The 14361-nt window shown below is 42.0% G+C and overlaps 2 protein-coding genes across 2 annotated transcripts; one reads left to right on the top strand and one right to left on the bottom strand.

Annotated features, from left to right (window-relative positions):
• Nucleotides 1-6578: 6578 nt before the first annotated feature.
• Nucleotides 6579-8955, top strand: LOC117416818 (transmembrane protein 207-like). Its single transcript, XM_034028217.2, has 5 exons — nt 6579-6697; nt 7339-7376; nt 7470-7508; nt 7600-7742; nt 8444-8955. The coding sequence occupies exons 1-5, from the start codon at nt 6659-6661 to the stop codon at nt 8599-8601; spliced, it is 417 nt and encodes a 138-aa protein (XP_033884108.1). The 5' UTR covers nt 6579-6658; the 3' UTR covers nt 8602-8955.
• A 742-nt stretch (nt 8956-9697) lies between these two features.
• On the bottom strand, nt 9698-14326 carry LOC117416485 (claudin-16-like). The gene is made up of 5 exons (XM_059034323.1): nt 13919-14326; nt 12193-12295; nt 11711-11875; nt 10777-10931; nt 9698-10299 (listed from the first exon to the last, which is right to left on the bottom strand). Exons 1-4 carry the CDS (start codon nt 14030-14032, stop codon nt 10816-10818), a joined length of 498 nt encoding a protein of 165 aa, XP_058890306.1. The 5' UTR covers nt 14033-14326; the 3' UTR covers nt 9698-10299; nt 10777-10815.
• Between the last annotated feature and the right edge of the window lie 35 nt (nt 14327-14361).

Here is a 14361-nt window from a genome sequence, read left to right as displayed (position 1 = left end):
TTCAGCCAGTTTCACTGGTGCTCTGGTGGCCAAATACTCGCGAATAGAAATAGGCTTACCTGACATCACCAAAAAAGGAAATGAAGAAGGATGTTGAGTATTGAAGCTGTTTTGTGGTTTCTGCACTCGTTTAAGAAACGTGTTTGTTACTGATTGGAAAGATGATAATGATAACAATGACGATCATCATGACTGCATCGTTATGTACTGGCTGCTTAGGAACGACACTCCTGCAGCCTGAAATTGATGTCTTGTGTGCTGAGAAGGAAGTTTTCAACAGATTTACCAAAGCAACCAGTTGGAGCAGGTTTAACAAGATACCAGAAAATGCATGTGAAATCATCACTATTTTTTTATTTTTTTTACACAATAAAAGAGCATTGTACACCCAACATCACAAGACACTTGTACACTATCTCAAACGGTTTACCCTCTCTGAATATCCACCAATGCCACTGAACAGTTGCATCATGAACCCATTTTTTTTTCTGTTTGCAACAGTGCAAGGATAAAAAAATATTGAATAGAAAACTAATTGAATAGAATCAACTTGGATGCTAATGCAGCTGCTTCTACCTAAAAGCAAGTTGTCGCATGCTATTTTTTTTTTTTTTTTTAATTACATTTGCATACTGGGAGAGTCTGCTTGAAAAAGGGCCGGGTCTGAGTTCTGCTCACGGAAATGTGTGGGGAAGCTAACATTCACACCTGCATGCACCAGAGTCCATTAACGTTTATAAGAACTACAAAAAGTATAGAGAGTATGTTTTCATCATTTGATTATACGGCTCCTGAACAACACCTATAAAAAGACATGACCAAAGTACAGAGAATTAGCACGAACACTGATATTACTGGGTGTTCTACTGAAAACCTGCAAAGCTTCAGAGTTGTGCATGACCGCACTACTGCAGCAAGCCTCACCACCCCACCCGCGCGTGCTTTCTGAACCGAGTGAAACCTGAAATGAAACATATTACCGCTGTGTCTTGCTGTGTCGGACTCATAGGGTTCACCTCCAGATATATTGGGTAGCTGTAGCTGCTCACACTACCAGAAATAATGACTGAAATGGTTTCAAGGTCTTCATCTCAGGCATTGCTTCAGGCAGGGCACGCAGCTCTTAACTGCCCTTTAGGAGGGACTAACAGGCAGGCACTTCTTCCAGAGAGATTCTCCCAAGTCTTTACCCTGTGCTGCAAAGTAGGAAAGAGAAGTGAAAGCCAGCCTTCCTGTTACAGTCCTCTCCATACTCCTTACAGCCTGTCATATAGTAACACCTGCTGAAAACAGGCAGGGCGGTGGCAACCGGTTTTTTAACCCCTCCCTCATTGTAAACATACTTACCTGGAGCTGCTGTGCTCTTAAAGGGCAAGTAGCACCTATTTATTGTTGAGTTGATTTTGCTCTCCCCAGTGGATCTATAACAGATTGTATTGCAAATCATTATTAGCAGTAGTGGCTTTCTCCTGTGGTAATCTGGGTTGCAAGTTGATCCGGGTCACATTTAGTAATTTGGTGGTCTCAATTTAGAATAGCCCCCACTAAACTTCAACTATTGTCTATTTCTTCTAGAGAGAGGGTTTAAAGGTCAAATATTTATCAATTTCCTTACTTTAATGTTTAATTGCGGCAATAAAATATCTTAAACATTAACTCTTTCTGCACATATACACTTTATAAAATGAACCCCAGGATAATTTAACAAAGGAAGACAATGTCTTATCATTTTCTTTAATTGCGTTGTTTGCTGTTTTAAGTGGAGTTATCTTTACCAGACGTCTTACTGGAGAGGGTGGGACAAACGGTACAGCCTCCCCGAGGTTTGTGACTCATTAGGCCTACCTGACCACTTTAATGGCTAGTCTCAGATTGCTAATCGTGGTCTGTAAAACGAGTCGTAAAGTAAAGGTATTCCCCTCCAACGCACTTGCACTAACTCATTCAGAAATGCAGTTCATAGGTAAAACAGCCCTGTAGACACACCTTATAACTATAACTGACCGCACAGACTCGTCTTTAAAATGTATGGTGCTCAAGTGAAAGCCTGTCATGTAAAATGTCTAAATAAAGAAAAAATACATCGGAAACAATGGGTCCTCAAGTCAGACAAAAACAAGTGCACTTACCCGATAGCACGAAACGCAGGTTACTGAACAACACGCGTACCTGTACAGGTGTTGTACCTGCCTTATGACAGAGCTTGAGGAAAACACACGCACGCCCACACTTACTGGATGCGGGCCGCTCGGACCTTCTTTTAAACCGTCTCTACTTCGATAAGTTTAAAAAGTGGCTTCTATTTCCTCGTCCGTATCGCAAATTGGGAATTCCGTTGTGACAGGACAAACCGTGCCTCCCTGTCGAAGTTGTGATCAGTTTTTATTTCCTCCTTAAATTAATTAAATTTTCGCTTTTTTTTTTTTTTTTTTTTTTTAACGACAAGCCTGAAGCAAATTTTCTGGAAAAACCGGTTTAAGAGGTTTGAAAGAAAACGCAGTTTCGTATACACCTTCCTCTTAAAAATAATCAAATGGAAAAAAATAAACTTGGTATTGCAGAAAACAACTATTGTGCTTTAAAAGTGATCTGATTTACTTGACAAGTGCATGGAAAAGGTCTGGAGCCATGAAATCTGCTGCAGCATGCTATGGCTGAGATAATGGCTGGATTGAGAGGGACCCATATTCACCACATCATCCCCTGCTCCATGCCCTGGTGTTAATACCCCAGAAAAGATGCACTGTTTACAGTAGATACTTCCTCAGGGATACTCATGAACAGCGCAATAATGACGTAATACTCGGAGTGGAGCCATACACTAATACTCCAGTACCATATGTGTCATGACTGACCATTGTGTTGCAAAAATTTAATAAGTTAGGGGCAGTATGTATCTGTCCCAACTAGAAAACACATTTATTCTTCATTCAAGAACCATTGGTGAACTACAGTGAGCTGTGCTGTTGTGCGTTTGGTCTTGTATCACAATACAAAGGATACATACCTCTTTCATGGTACACTATATCATGTAAAGAAAGTATCTTGATTCATTGATACACGATGAACCCTTTCCAGCCCTCATTAATACCAATGCTTAAACAAAGGCAAATGTTACTACGTGTAGGGTTTGTACTGCAGCACGTTGTAGGGACAAAGTGTACAAAGCTCACACATGCCATGTGCATTGCTAACGCTGTCCAGATCTTCTTCGCGTTCCATGAAGTACACAGCAGCAATGGGGTTGTGTTTTTGTGGTGACGCCCACATGAACTGTGACATGCGTGCCAGGCTCGTAACACCCACACAAACCTGTCTGCTCTGGCTGGAGGTCTTGTTTTCTAAGCTAGCTGATTTTGCACCGTGATAAGTGATAAATAATTCAATTCCATTTCTGTTCCTTGTGCAGAAAAAAAAGAAAAATGAGTGTTCTGTGATCTCTGTGAAGTAGAAACACGCTGGCACTGGCTCTGTTCATTTGTTTAAAACTCTTATTTTGATGGATTTAATAAACTGTTCTGAACTGATGGTATCTAAAAAGAAACAAAATACATTTACAATACTTGACCAGCGGTGGTACTGTTGTCAATGCAAAAATCCCATTCATCAGAAGGCTAAAAAATGTCAAAAAATAGACATTTTGCATCAAGACAGCAAAAAATGGATTGTTAATTTAGGTCTGACCTAAAGTTCTGTGTGCAGAATCCACGGCAGCATTTTGAGATGCAAGCAATAGAAGCATTGCATTAATCAGCCCTAAAGGAGAAAAATCATGCATCTGCTCCTCAGCATCTGGGTTAGGAAGTCAGAGCATTACCCTGCCTGCGTTTCTTCTAATGCCTTGTTCTTTATTCTGTCACTTGTCTCTAGATGAGCTGCTGTCTCAAATCGATCTGTGGCCGCTGTCAAACTGCCCTTGTAACATTATATGAAGTGTTACACAAGTAATGGCTCATTAGCATGTTCTTATAATAAACTTTCTAGGTAAAAAAAAGAAAGTTTTAAAACAGGAATCAAGGATATTGTACAGGGTTTTCCAGGGGCCAGACTGCTGCACTATATGCAAACCATCTTTGAAGTTTATTTGAATCCAACTGGGTACTGTTTCTACCTGGTCAAATGAGCCAGTGTGCTGTGCTTCTGTGAGTCAGACGCCTTGTTCGTCTCTTGAGTAATAGCCCACATTTGAAAAGCAGACAGTTTTGCTTGGGGCGACTGCCTGACACGGGAATGAAATCGGAATGCTTTCTTCACTCACCGTGAAAACCATCTTCAACCGAGGAAGACGGAAGCGAGAACAAAATATTATTTTTGCAAAGTCAGTAAAAACCAACAAAGCAATTCGAACAGTGAGTGTAGTGTTGAGGTTTCGGCTGAAGTGGTTTGAATATCTTTCAGAAAGTCACATTCACAATTATACAGGTGAAGCATATGCAGTTCAACATGAGTTAAGAGGATACTGTCTATTTACTGTCTATTTACTGCACTCTTTCCCAGAAAAAAAGTTTCCCAGAAAGAAAAGTTTACTGTGGTAAATTTGCACAGTAATTTTGCAATTTTGCCATGCTTTGTTTTTTAGTATGCTTTGCCGTACCTCTATGAGCTTTACAATGCTTACCTGTGCTTTGCCATGCTTTCAGTATACTGTCTTACATTTCTCTATGCTTTTGCCAGGGTAAACTTTTATAAGGGTTAGCCTTCTCCGCACTCTTACTCCACCCAAAAGCATACCTTGCTGACAATTTGTTTCCCCAGCGGTAATTTTACCTATAGTTAGACAAGCTTCCAACCTGCCAGACTATGTGAGCCAAACTGGTGTGCTCCTGCAACTGTTTGCAGCAGAGGGAGGTTATGTATGACACTGATATAGTTTCGGAAGCAAAAGGGGTCACAGAACATTGGAATTGGACTGTAGGGCACCACTGACAATATGGAATCATTGGATTCTCACCCAGCACATTCTGCATTCTGTACTCTGCGTCGCCACCTGCTGTAAAGGAAATGCACTGCTGCACTTTGTGATGCCATCAATGTGAAGGTTACCCACAGTGTTGCTTGAGCACCCTCTAATACACAAACAACAGCGCCAGGACCTCACAGGATTTCTAATAGGACTGACACATTATACCATTGCTGGTTTTCTTTGTATGGGATATATGTGTATATTTGCATGTCTGTATGTATAGTGTTGCAAGACTATGACTAAAACCTTGTGTCATGTACAGTAGACACTTCAATATAATAAGATAACAAAACATTCTAAATCCACCTGCCCTGCTCTGTAAATCCAAGCTTTTAATAACCGCTTCATCGCCAATAAAAAAGGGTTCCAGTGCTCGTAAAACCCTGTTTCACTAAACCCTTTGTTAATATAGGAGAACTGGAACTGGTCACCTGGAGAAAAGGCTTATTAAATCCCATCTGCAAAGACAGATTGTTGTAGAGCTATAGCTATCAATAATGATCTATTCATACATCATTCGATCCAAGGTGGTGCTAAACGTGCTCATTAGTGGGGCTTAAGAGTTGCTGAATTTACAAAGCTTGTCAGCGGACCTGTTTTTCATTTTCACTTTGTTAGGATCAAAACTGAACTTGGATCCTAGACCTGACCTGTGCTGTTTGCTGCAGTTTTCTTTCTCCATGGCTGCAGTTACAATTTCCCAGGAGGTTGTGTACAGTATGTGCAGTGTAATCACCACGTAACCACGTGTGCGATCACAGTGCGATATTTAAGGTGAGGTGCTTCCATCCTGCTGGACAGGATGCATGGCAGGATGAGTCTCAGCCCATAGAGATCTTATCCCACCTTGAAACCCCTAACAATAAGAAGCATTCCCATTGCATGCCCTGCTGCGGGTCTGTGTAAATGTGTAACTGATGCCGGTCCTGAGACTGGTATACACCTGTACGTCCCGAGTGCTCACACCTGTTCAACACTGGATTAATGGGGCGTGTTAACAGCGGGCTGATGGCTAATGTAATGTAGTAATGAGTATGTGGGACAAAGAAACGCAACGGCCTAAAGCAACAGTTGCCTGTAAAGGAAGAATGATTAACTTTGTTAGATGTTACTCAAGGTTATCGGCATAGCAGCTTGAAGAGTGTATACTGTTTCTTAGATTAACTATGATATACAAACACTGGCTTTCAAGACCTCTGAAGCCTTCAGGTGTAAGTGGAAGTAACAAGAACCTAAACACCTCCATCTATAGTATCGTCTTTAAAATATCTGCATATTATATTTCAGAGTATAGAATACAAAGTATATTGAAGCTGTAAACAAGGGAAAACAAGAACTTCTACACAGGGAAAGGAGGATCAATGATAATGCCAACAAAAGCTATTTTTGCCACGTCAGGCTTTTGTTTTTATGAGTATAACACAGGAGTTGGAGTCGTTTCCATGGGCAGAGCCTCACTCCACCACTTAACTGTGAGGCTGTTTATAAACTTGAAAGCTGTACGAAAAAAAAAAACATGCAAAAGAGGTCAAGAGCCTCTTGAAGTGCTTTCGAGCTGATTCCGTCACCCATTAAAAGCGTGCTGTTAAAACCCTACAGGTACGTTGCTGTGCATGTCAGTAGCAGGGTAGCTGTTGTCAAGACAAGCTCCATGTATAAAGTGTGCTTCATGCCAGAGACAGCGACTAGCTCAGCATGTGGAACTTTCTTGTACTATTAGCAACCTTTCTGCAGGTACTGGTAATAGAAGTTTATTTACTGTCTGACTTTATTTTTTATTCATGTGTTAACTCTTTGACTACCATGCATGCTTGGTTTCTAATTGGCTTTATTTATATATTTACTGCTTTTGTTATAAAATGCTTCTTGTCTTTTGGCTGCGGTTGAGTAATCATTTGTATAAAAAAGGAAGTTCTTAAACTTTCTGATGTTAACAACAATGATATGATACATCTGCAAAAATGAAACAGTGTATTGTTCATTTTTTATGTTTTTTTTTTTAAACATATTTTGTATGGAAATATGGTAACGTTTAATTTCAAGGGGTATTTTTCTTAGTATATTAACTGTATATCGTTCATGTTGTGTTACTGGTGAGTTAGATATAGATCTATTTATAACAATCTAACATATAAAACCTGACCTCTGCTAAACATTACCCCATTTGAATGATATGACTGGTTTTGGAGTTGATAACCCTGACTTAAGGATGATTTCTAATTAATTTATAGACTAATCATTAACAATATATATATATATATATATATATATATATATATATAGTTATATTATAGTGTTAGTAAACTAGTATCAAATACCCAAGAAATAACCCAGAAATATTATTTTAATAAATTTTTTTCATTCAAATGTTGCAGGCAGTGCCCACAGCCACGTTGTGTGAAAGAGATCAATTGTAAGTTGCACAAAATTCGTTTTTTAAAACTACTGATAAATGCTCACTTCATTTTGCGTATTATATAAATCAATAAAAGCTTGTTGCTTTCAGATGCATGGATTTTGCAGTAGAACAGGGCTGGTTTGTCTGGTAAGTAGTGCCATTTGATACGGGCAGTGAATACAGTAGTCTATACTGTGTGCACTGTTCTCCCTGACCTCTGACCCCTGTGCATGTGCAGGTTCTGTTTGGTGCTGTTCGCAGTGCTGGCTCTGGGCTCACTTGTCCTCTGCTGTCATCGGAGCTGGCTAACTCGGCACAACCGTCTCGTCTCAGCACGGACCCTCGCAGTCCTGGCACTGAACCACCCTGATCCTGTCTACGGTGAGATCTCAGGGTTACTGTTTACTATTTACTATTATAATTAACAGCAGGGGCCCTGCTGAAGAAAACCAATGGCTTAACTTACATCAGACGACAAGAAAGGACTGAGTTCACTCACAGAAGCATGGAACTGACTGTACGTGCGTGCAAAATGAAATGCCAGCCTCTCTGTTACAGTGTTCTTCTAATAATTATTCATTATGTTTAACAGCTAGCCTTGACTTCAACATTCCCACTGTTAGGAAGTCCACTGGAAAGCATTCCTTGGCTTGTTTTGCTCCATTAAGCTGGAATAACCTTCCTGCTGAAATAAGGGCAAGTGCCACTTTGCCTGGTTTTTAACAGATCTGCAATTCCTTTAAAATCCTCTAACTGTTTTTAACGTCATTCAGCTGTGTTCGTTCAGTATGTCGGTAGTCTGCAGTCCTCTGGGCCTCCATTGCAAATGAGATGTTCTATCTCAAAGCTTGATCCTGGACTGTAAATTTTAAATAAATCAATAAATAAATAGACAGATGACACGGGTCAGCTCTGTCTGCTAAACTAAAGGAGAAACCAGAGCCAGCAGGACAGGCACAGGGCTGCAGTTACATGCCCTTCTCAATACACATGTGCCAGCATGCATCATTGATATTCTAGAGCACTGGGAAGCTTCTACACATTCTTACCATTCTCATGTGTGTTGTGTTCTGTGTTGGCAGTGAGTGAATCTTCCCAGTGTCAGTTTCCTGGGAATCAGAGTCCCTGCCAGTCAGCAGGGGTCCCCAGCACATCTCCGCCAGCCTACTTCAACACACTAGGACCCGAGCCTCCACCCCCACCTCCGTATGAAGAGGCCATTAAAACAAGAGGATTCTAGCAGGAACGACGCTGGCAGAAGACCAAAGGCAAGACAATGCAGCTGGATTGAATGCAGGGATAATGTTAAATATGTAATACAGGGACACATTATAAATGCTTTTGGATTTGTGTTTCAGATGTATGTTTATGAACTTCTTAATCTATTATTATTTGAATAACTTCTAGAACCCAATTTCCATTTCAATGTATTGCAATGGATTTTATTTATATAGCGCCTTTCATAGCACAGTATCTCAAAGCGCTTGATGTGTCGGTTAAAACAGAAAGACGTCTGCCTTATCAAGACGTAGCACACTACACCTGTACTAACTGTTTGTGGAGTTGTTCTTTGTGAATTACGTTTGTATTAATTTCAAGGACAATACAATTAATACATTATATATATATATATATATATATATATATATATATATATATATATATATATATATATATATATATATATATATATATATATATATATATATATTAAATATAATGCTTAATAAAAAAAAACATCCAGTTTTATTCATATTGGTCATCCCTTTACTTGAACACACTACAGAGCATCGCAATACAGAGTTATTATAAATGTGAGGATAGTAACATGACTAGCCCATGTACTCAGGCTTTTGTTGACACTGTCTTTGTGAGTTTGCTTGGTTTCACACACTAGTGCTTGATGTGACCAAGCCTATGGACTATGGACTAATGCAATGCATTTCCAGACTCATTCCAGGATTTCGACTCTGTTTATTATCTTTAGGGAGGGAGGTGGGGTCTCTAATGCGTGTCACTGTGTTTATTTTTGGCTGGTTTTATTTTAATTTGATCAACACAGCCCTAGAAAAGAAAGCAGTTTTTTGATCGAGAAACAGTCCCATTCCCTTTGGTGACCAGTCGCTTGTACTTCAGTTGGTTTCTGCTTTCTTATTATCTCTCTGCATTTTACACTCTCCTGTAAACACCAAAACCGCCACCAGGTGGCACCCTCTGAGCACAAATTGGCCCAGAAGTTGCATGGAAGTAGTTATTCTTCTTAATGAAAAAATAACTTATATTGGTGTGCTTTTTAATGACATGCAAAGCAATAAACAAACAGGTAAATGTATGAAGCAGGTTAAAGACACGGGTATTAGTTTTATTCTGCTAATGGTTAGATCGTGGGAGCACAATATTATACAGACAGTACCGTACATCAAATATAAACTAGTAAACATCAGTCATCTCAAAGTGGGACTCATCGTTTCTGACAATACCCACTATACACATGAAACAGGAGTGGAAAAGGATGCACTAATCATAAAGAATGTGTCCTTGAATGCATGCAGTCACTCTGGCGGTCATGTCCCGGCCACTGGTTCATGGATGTGCAATGGACAAGAAAGTGTTTTCTGTCCAGCAAAGTTCAGTTTCTGCCCAGCAGGTGGCGCTGTTGTAGAAGCAAAGTGTTGTGTGCGTGGCCTTCTGTTTCTGAAGAAAATGCTTTTCAGCCTCTTGCAGGTGCAAGTGTAAATCCTGATGAGAATGAAGGCCCATACTGCAGCACTGCTGTTAAAAGGCTGGCTCTAAACCCTGGTGTCCATGGCATACATCTTGGCTGTTTCACTCCTGGTGTAGGAGTGCATGGTGTCAGGGGACAGTCTGGCAGGCTTCTTCCTCTGCACTGGCCTCGAGGGATGGTTGTAGTGGAACGGATTTCGCCCAGATCCAACGTCTGAAAAACAAAACGACATACTGGAATTGTCCCTGGTGGTCAACTGACCAGCAGTTCTTCCATTATACAAGTTTCCTATAGTAAAAGCATGGCAGAGTGTAGTATAGCACACACATTAGAGGTCAGCACAGTGAAAGCAGTTTAAAGAATAGCGAGGCATGGTAAAGCATATTAATAACCATGGCAAACCAGGGGAAACTATGATAAATGGGAAAAGCATGGTAAATCTGCAAAAATACTGTGGTAAACGTTTAGAAGGGTTAATATTGTGAATCCCATAAAGATATTTAATGTCTGTAAAAGTAACATTTGTAAAATTGAGAAAATAAAGGACAACGTGAAAAATATTTTTTTGTAAAAAAGCCGTTCATGGGTAACTATGTCTGACAAAGCTGGGTTTTTCATGCTTTTTGCTCTCTGTAAAGAATCTTTATGAAATCAGAGCTCTAGAATTATACACGAGGCTTCTGTCCTCACCTTTAAACAAGTGCATGCAGCATGTCAGCACGGTCCCTGCTAGAGCGCAGCCCATAGATCCAGCCATTCCGAGCCAGCAGGACCAGCCAAACTGATACTGCAGCCCCAGGAACACGTTGTGGAAAACCAGCGTGAGGCGATCATTCCAGGGATCACTGCGGGAAACAGCCAGTCCACAATCACACATACTGCTGTATTAAACATGCAGGGATCACTGCGGGAAACAGCCAGTCCACAATCACACATACTGCTGTATTAAACATGCAGGGATCACTGCGGGAAACAGCCAGTCCACAATCACACATACTGCTGTATTAAACATGCAGGGAGCACTGCAGGAAACAGCCAGTCCACAATCACACATACTGCTGTATTAAACATGCAGGGATCACTGCAGGAAACAGCCAGTCCACAATCACACATACTGCTGTATTAAACATGCAGGGAGCACTGCAGGAAACAGCCAGTCCACAATCACACATACTGCTGTATTAAACATGCAGGGAGCACTGCAGGAAACAGCCAGTCCACAATCACACATACTGCTGTATTAAACATGCAGGGATCACTGCGGGAAACAGCCAGCCCACAGTCACACATACTGCTGTATTAAACATGCAGGGATCACTGCAGGAAACAGCCAGCCCACAGTCACACATACTGCTGTATTAAACATGATGTTTTTAGGGATGTGAAATGACTGCTGTCCGTTTCTGGTCATCTTGCTGGGACACTCTTGTAAAAGAAGCCTCCGTCTCAATGGGTTTAATAAATAAATCAATAAATGCATGCACACAGATTGCCACCATAGTACAGCATGTAGCAGGAGTTCAATATAACATCCCACCAATGCCAGTCATTAACTACACTGCTCTCTCTGCACAACTAAACAGCACAAAACTGATCTGAAAACGATAAGAACTGAAAGCCATACCTGCCAGCAGTAACGTTATTCCAGCAACTAAGCAGATCCGGATTTTAATGTTTGGTTCTTCCTCCAGGAATTTTATGCAGTCCAGTCCGAGGAGAAGGATAACGAAGCCAAACCCGGACAAGATATCAGCTATAATCATCAGGATTCGGGTTACCACCAGCTTCACTGGAAACACACGTAACGCATTGACATCCCAGCACACTGAGCTGAATGGATGGGCAAGAGCTGGACAGGAACTGCAAGCCATAGGGTTCAAAGAGGAACGTCTCACCATTCAACTAAAGAGCAAGCTCTGGAGTGGAGAGGTAAGTGTGGGTCTTACGCTGATGTCAGTGTTATTAACTCATCAGCTGCTAGGAGGAGATCCATCACAAGTTACTGCAACGATCCCCGGAATGTTACTGAACTAGGGGGTTTAAAAGGGGGATGCCGAACCTTTCTTGGGTTCCACTACGAAGCTTGCCAACGAGCTGCATACTCACCGGAGTGGTCAGCAAATATGGAGTCGTATTGGTCGCAGGTCGTGACTCCATCGAAGACGTGGGTCACACACTCCCACCACAGGCCTCGACAACTGGAGCTGAACTGAGCAGGAGCACAGGTGTGAACAGACACTGGTAATACAGCTGTAATACAGGGGAATGACATTCTGCATCCCTCCCCACAAGAGAAATACAAACGGGAAAGCTTTAGTCTGGTGCAAGGAAAGCAAGGAAACCACGACACAAAGGGCCCCAGGCCGATTCATCGATTAATGCTGAATCAAGGCTCGCAGAAATAAAAGCCACGTTGATCAATAATCGATGAATTAATTCAGTGTTGCATCTCATTTCCCCCCGATCTTCCTTGTGGAGTCCCTTTCAGCGCTTGCTCTACAACTTCTCTCTCTGAGCTTCACCTCAGCTGGCTCGGAAGAGAGTCCTGCCAACTACAGCTAGTATCACCGGAAACAGGGCCAAGACAAACGATTGTCCCAGCGCACTGAGAGAGGAATTGGAGGAGCTGTATCCTGAACACAGGCGATTGTCCCAGCACACTGAGAGAGGAATTGAAGGAGCTGTATCCTGAACACAGGCGATTGTCCCAGCGCACTGAGAGAGGAATTGAAGGAGCTGTATCCTGAACACAGGCGATTGTTCCAGCGCACTGAGAGAGGAATTGAAGGAGCTGTATCCTGAACACAGGCGATTGTTCCAGCACACTGAGAGAGGAATTGAAGGAGCTGTATCCTGAACACAGGCGATTGTTCCAGCACACTGAGAGAGGAATTGAAGGAGCTGTATCCTGAACACAGGGCAAGCTGTTAAACACTTCAACGCAAACCCAGCGAGCTCATGCATATCAACTAGACTTAGTGGCAAAGAACTAATTGTTATGGCCTTCCAGGTGTCTGCCCCAAAGGAATCTGTCTCTATTTAGGACTAAGAGCACATTAAGCACTTCATTAGAATTTCTTATAGGCTTTTGGTAGGGTTAATCATTACTAGGGTTAATCAAACTACTGTACAGAGATACAGGTATGAAAGGGAGCAGTGAACTGCAGGCTATACTGGAGCATAGTGTGAATGTCTGACCAGTGGAAAGGCTGGTGTTAATATCAAGCTGTTCATTCCAATGGGCTTTCTGTTAGCAGCTCCACTGGTTTCAAATGATTCGTGGCTCTCGACATGCAGTAGAATGGATGAAATGCTGAGCGAAGCCGGCTGACCTGAGGTGCTGTGTTGTTATATAATATTCATGCTGTGTACGGGAGGGAGGTGAGCATCGATACCACACTGACCCCGTCCGAAGCTTTTGTTTGAGTGCCAGCAGAATATAGAAAAAGAGCAAACATTTTACAACTGCCATCAACATGAGGCAGCATGGACCTACAGTCAGCTGCAATAGGAGAGACGATGGATGTACATTCAAAGTAGCAGCACTCTCACAGTGTTGAAGGATAGAAGCAGTCCTCTGAAACAAATGGATGCAGAAGCAATGCGGCCATCTCAAAATCTCTTTCTATCAGTGTATCAGATGGACATTACTACACATCAAGATTAGCTTTACTGTTCACTTATTCTTATTTATGTATCTACAAAAGATATGATCGAGGGCTGTCTGAAAGCTGATTTTATTGAACTGCCTGGAAGCCCACAGCTGCTCTGAGCTCTCGTGGGTCGGACTAACAGCTTGACAGGACCCTATACCATGATATTCCACACCTACCTCCAGACTGTCGTCAGTGTTGACCATCCAGCAGTCCGTCCAGGTGGCCACGATAAGGAAGCCGGACGACACCAGAGCGAAGAAAAAGGCGACGTACTCGAGTAGAGTCCTCATACTACAGCAGAGGGAAGGGCAGGATCAGAGCTGTGCTGCTGCCGCTCAGGGACTGAATCTCCCTACACCACTCTGATCAGATTCCTCCTGCTGCCACTGTCACCACACTACTCAGTGGCAGTGAGACACACAGGCACAGAGAGGCTGGCTCCCAGGCAGGCAGGCTCCCTGGGTCTGGGGTCAGGGGGAGGGTCCTTCGTCAGAGATCAGGCCCAGGAAACTCAAGGTGACCTGGAAGGACCTCCATAGACGTGTAACTGCAGTTAGTCTCTTGAATATGCTAATGTTGGGCTGATGCACAGTAATGTAGTTCGGTGAGGTGCAAAGTG

This window comes from Acipenser ruthenus, chromosome 12, assembly GCF_902713425.1.
Source record: "Acipenser ruthenus chromosome 12, fAciRut3.2 maternal haplotype, whole genome shotgun sequence".
NCBI lineage: Eukaryota > Metazoa > Chordata > Actinopteri > Acipenseriformes > Acipenseridae > Acipenser > Acipenser ruthenus.
The sequence above is the reverse complement of the archived record's forward strand: the minus strand, read 5'-3'. Positions and strand labels throughout refer to the sequence as shown.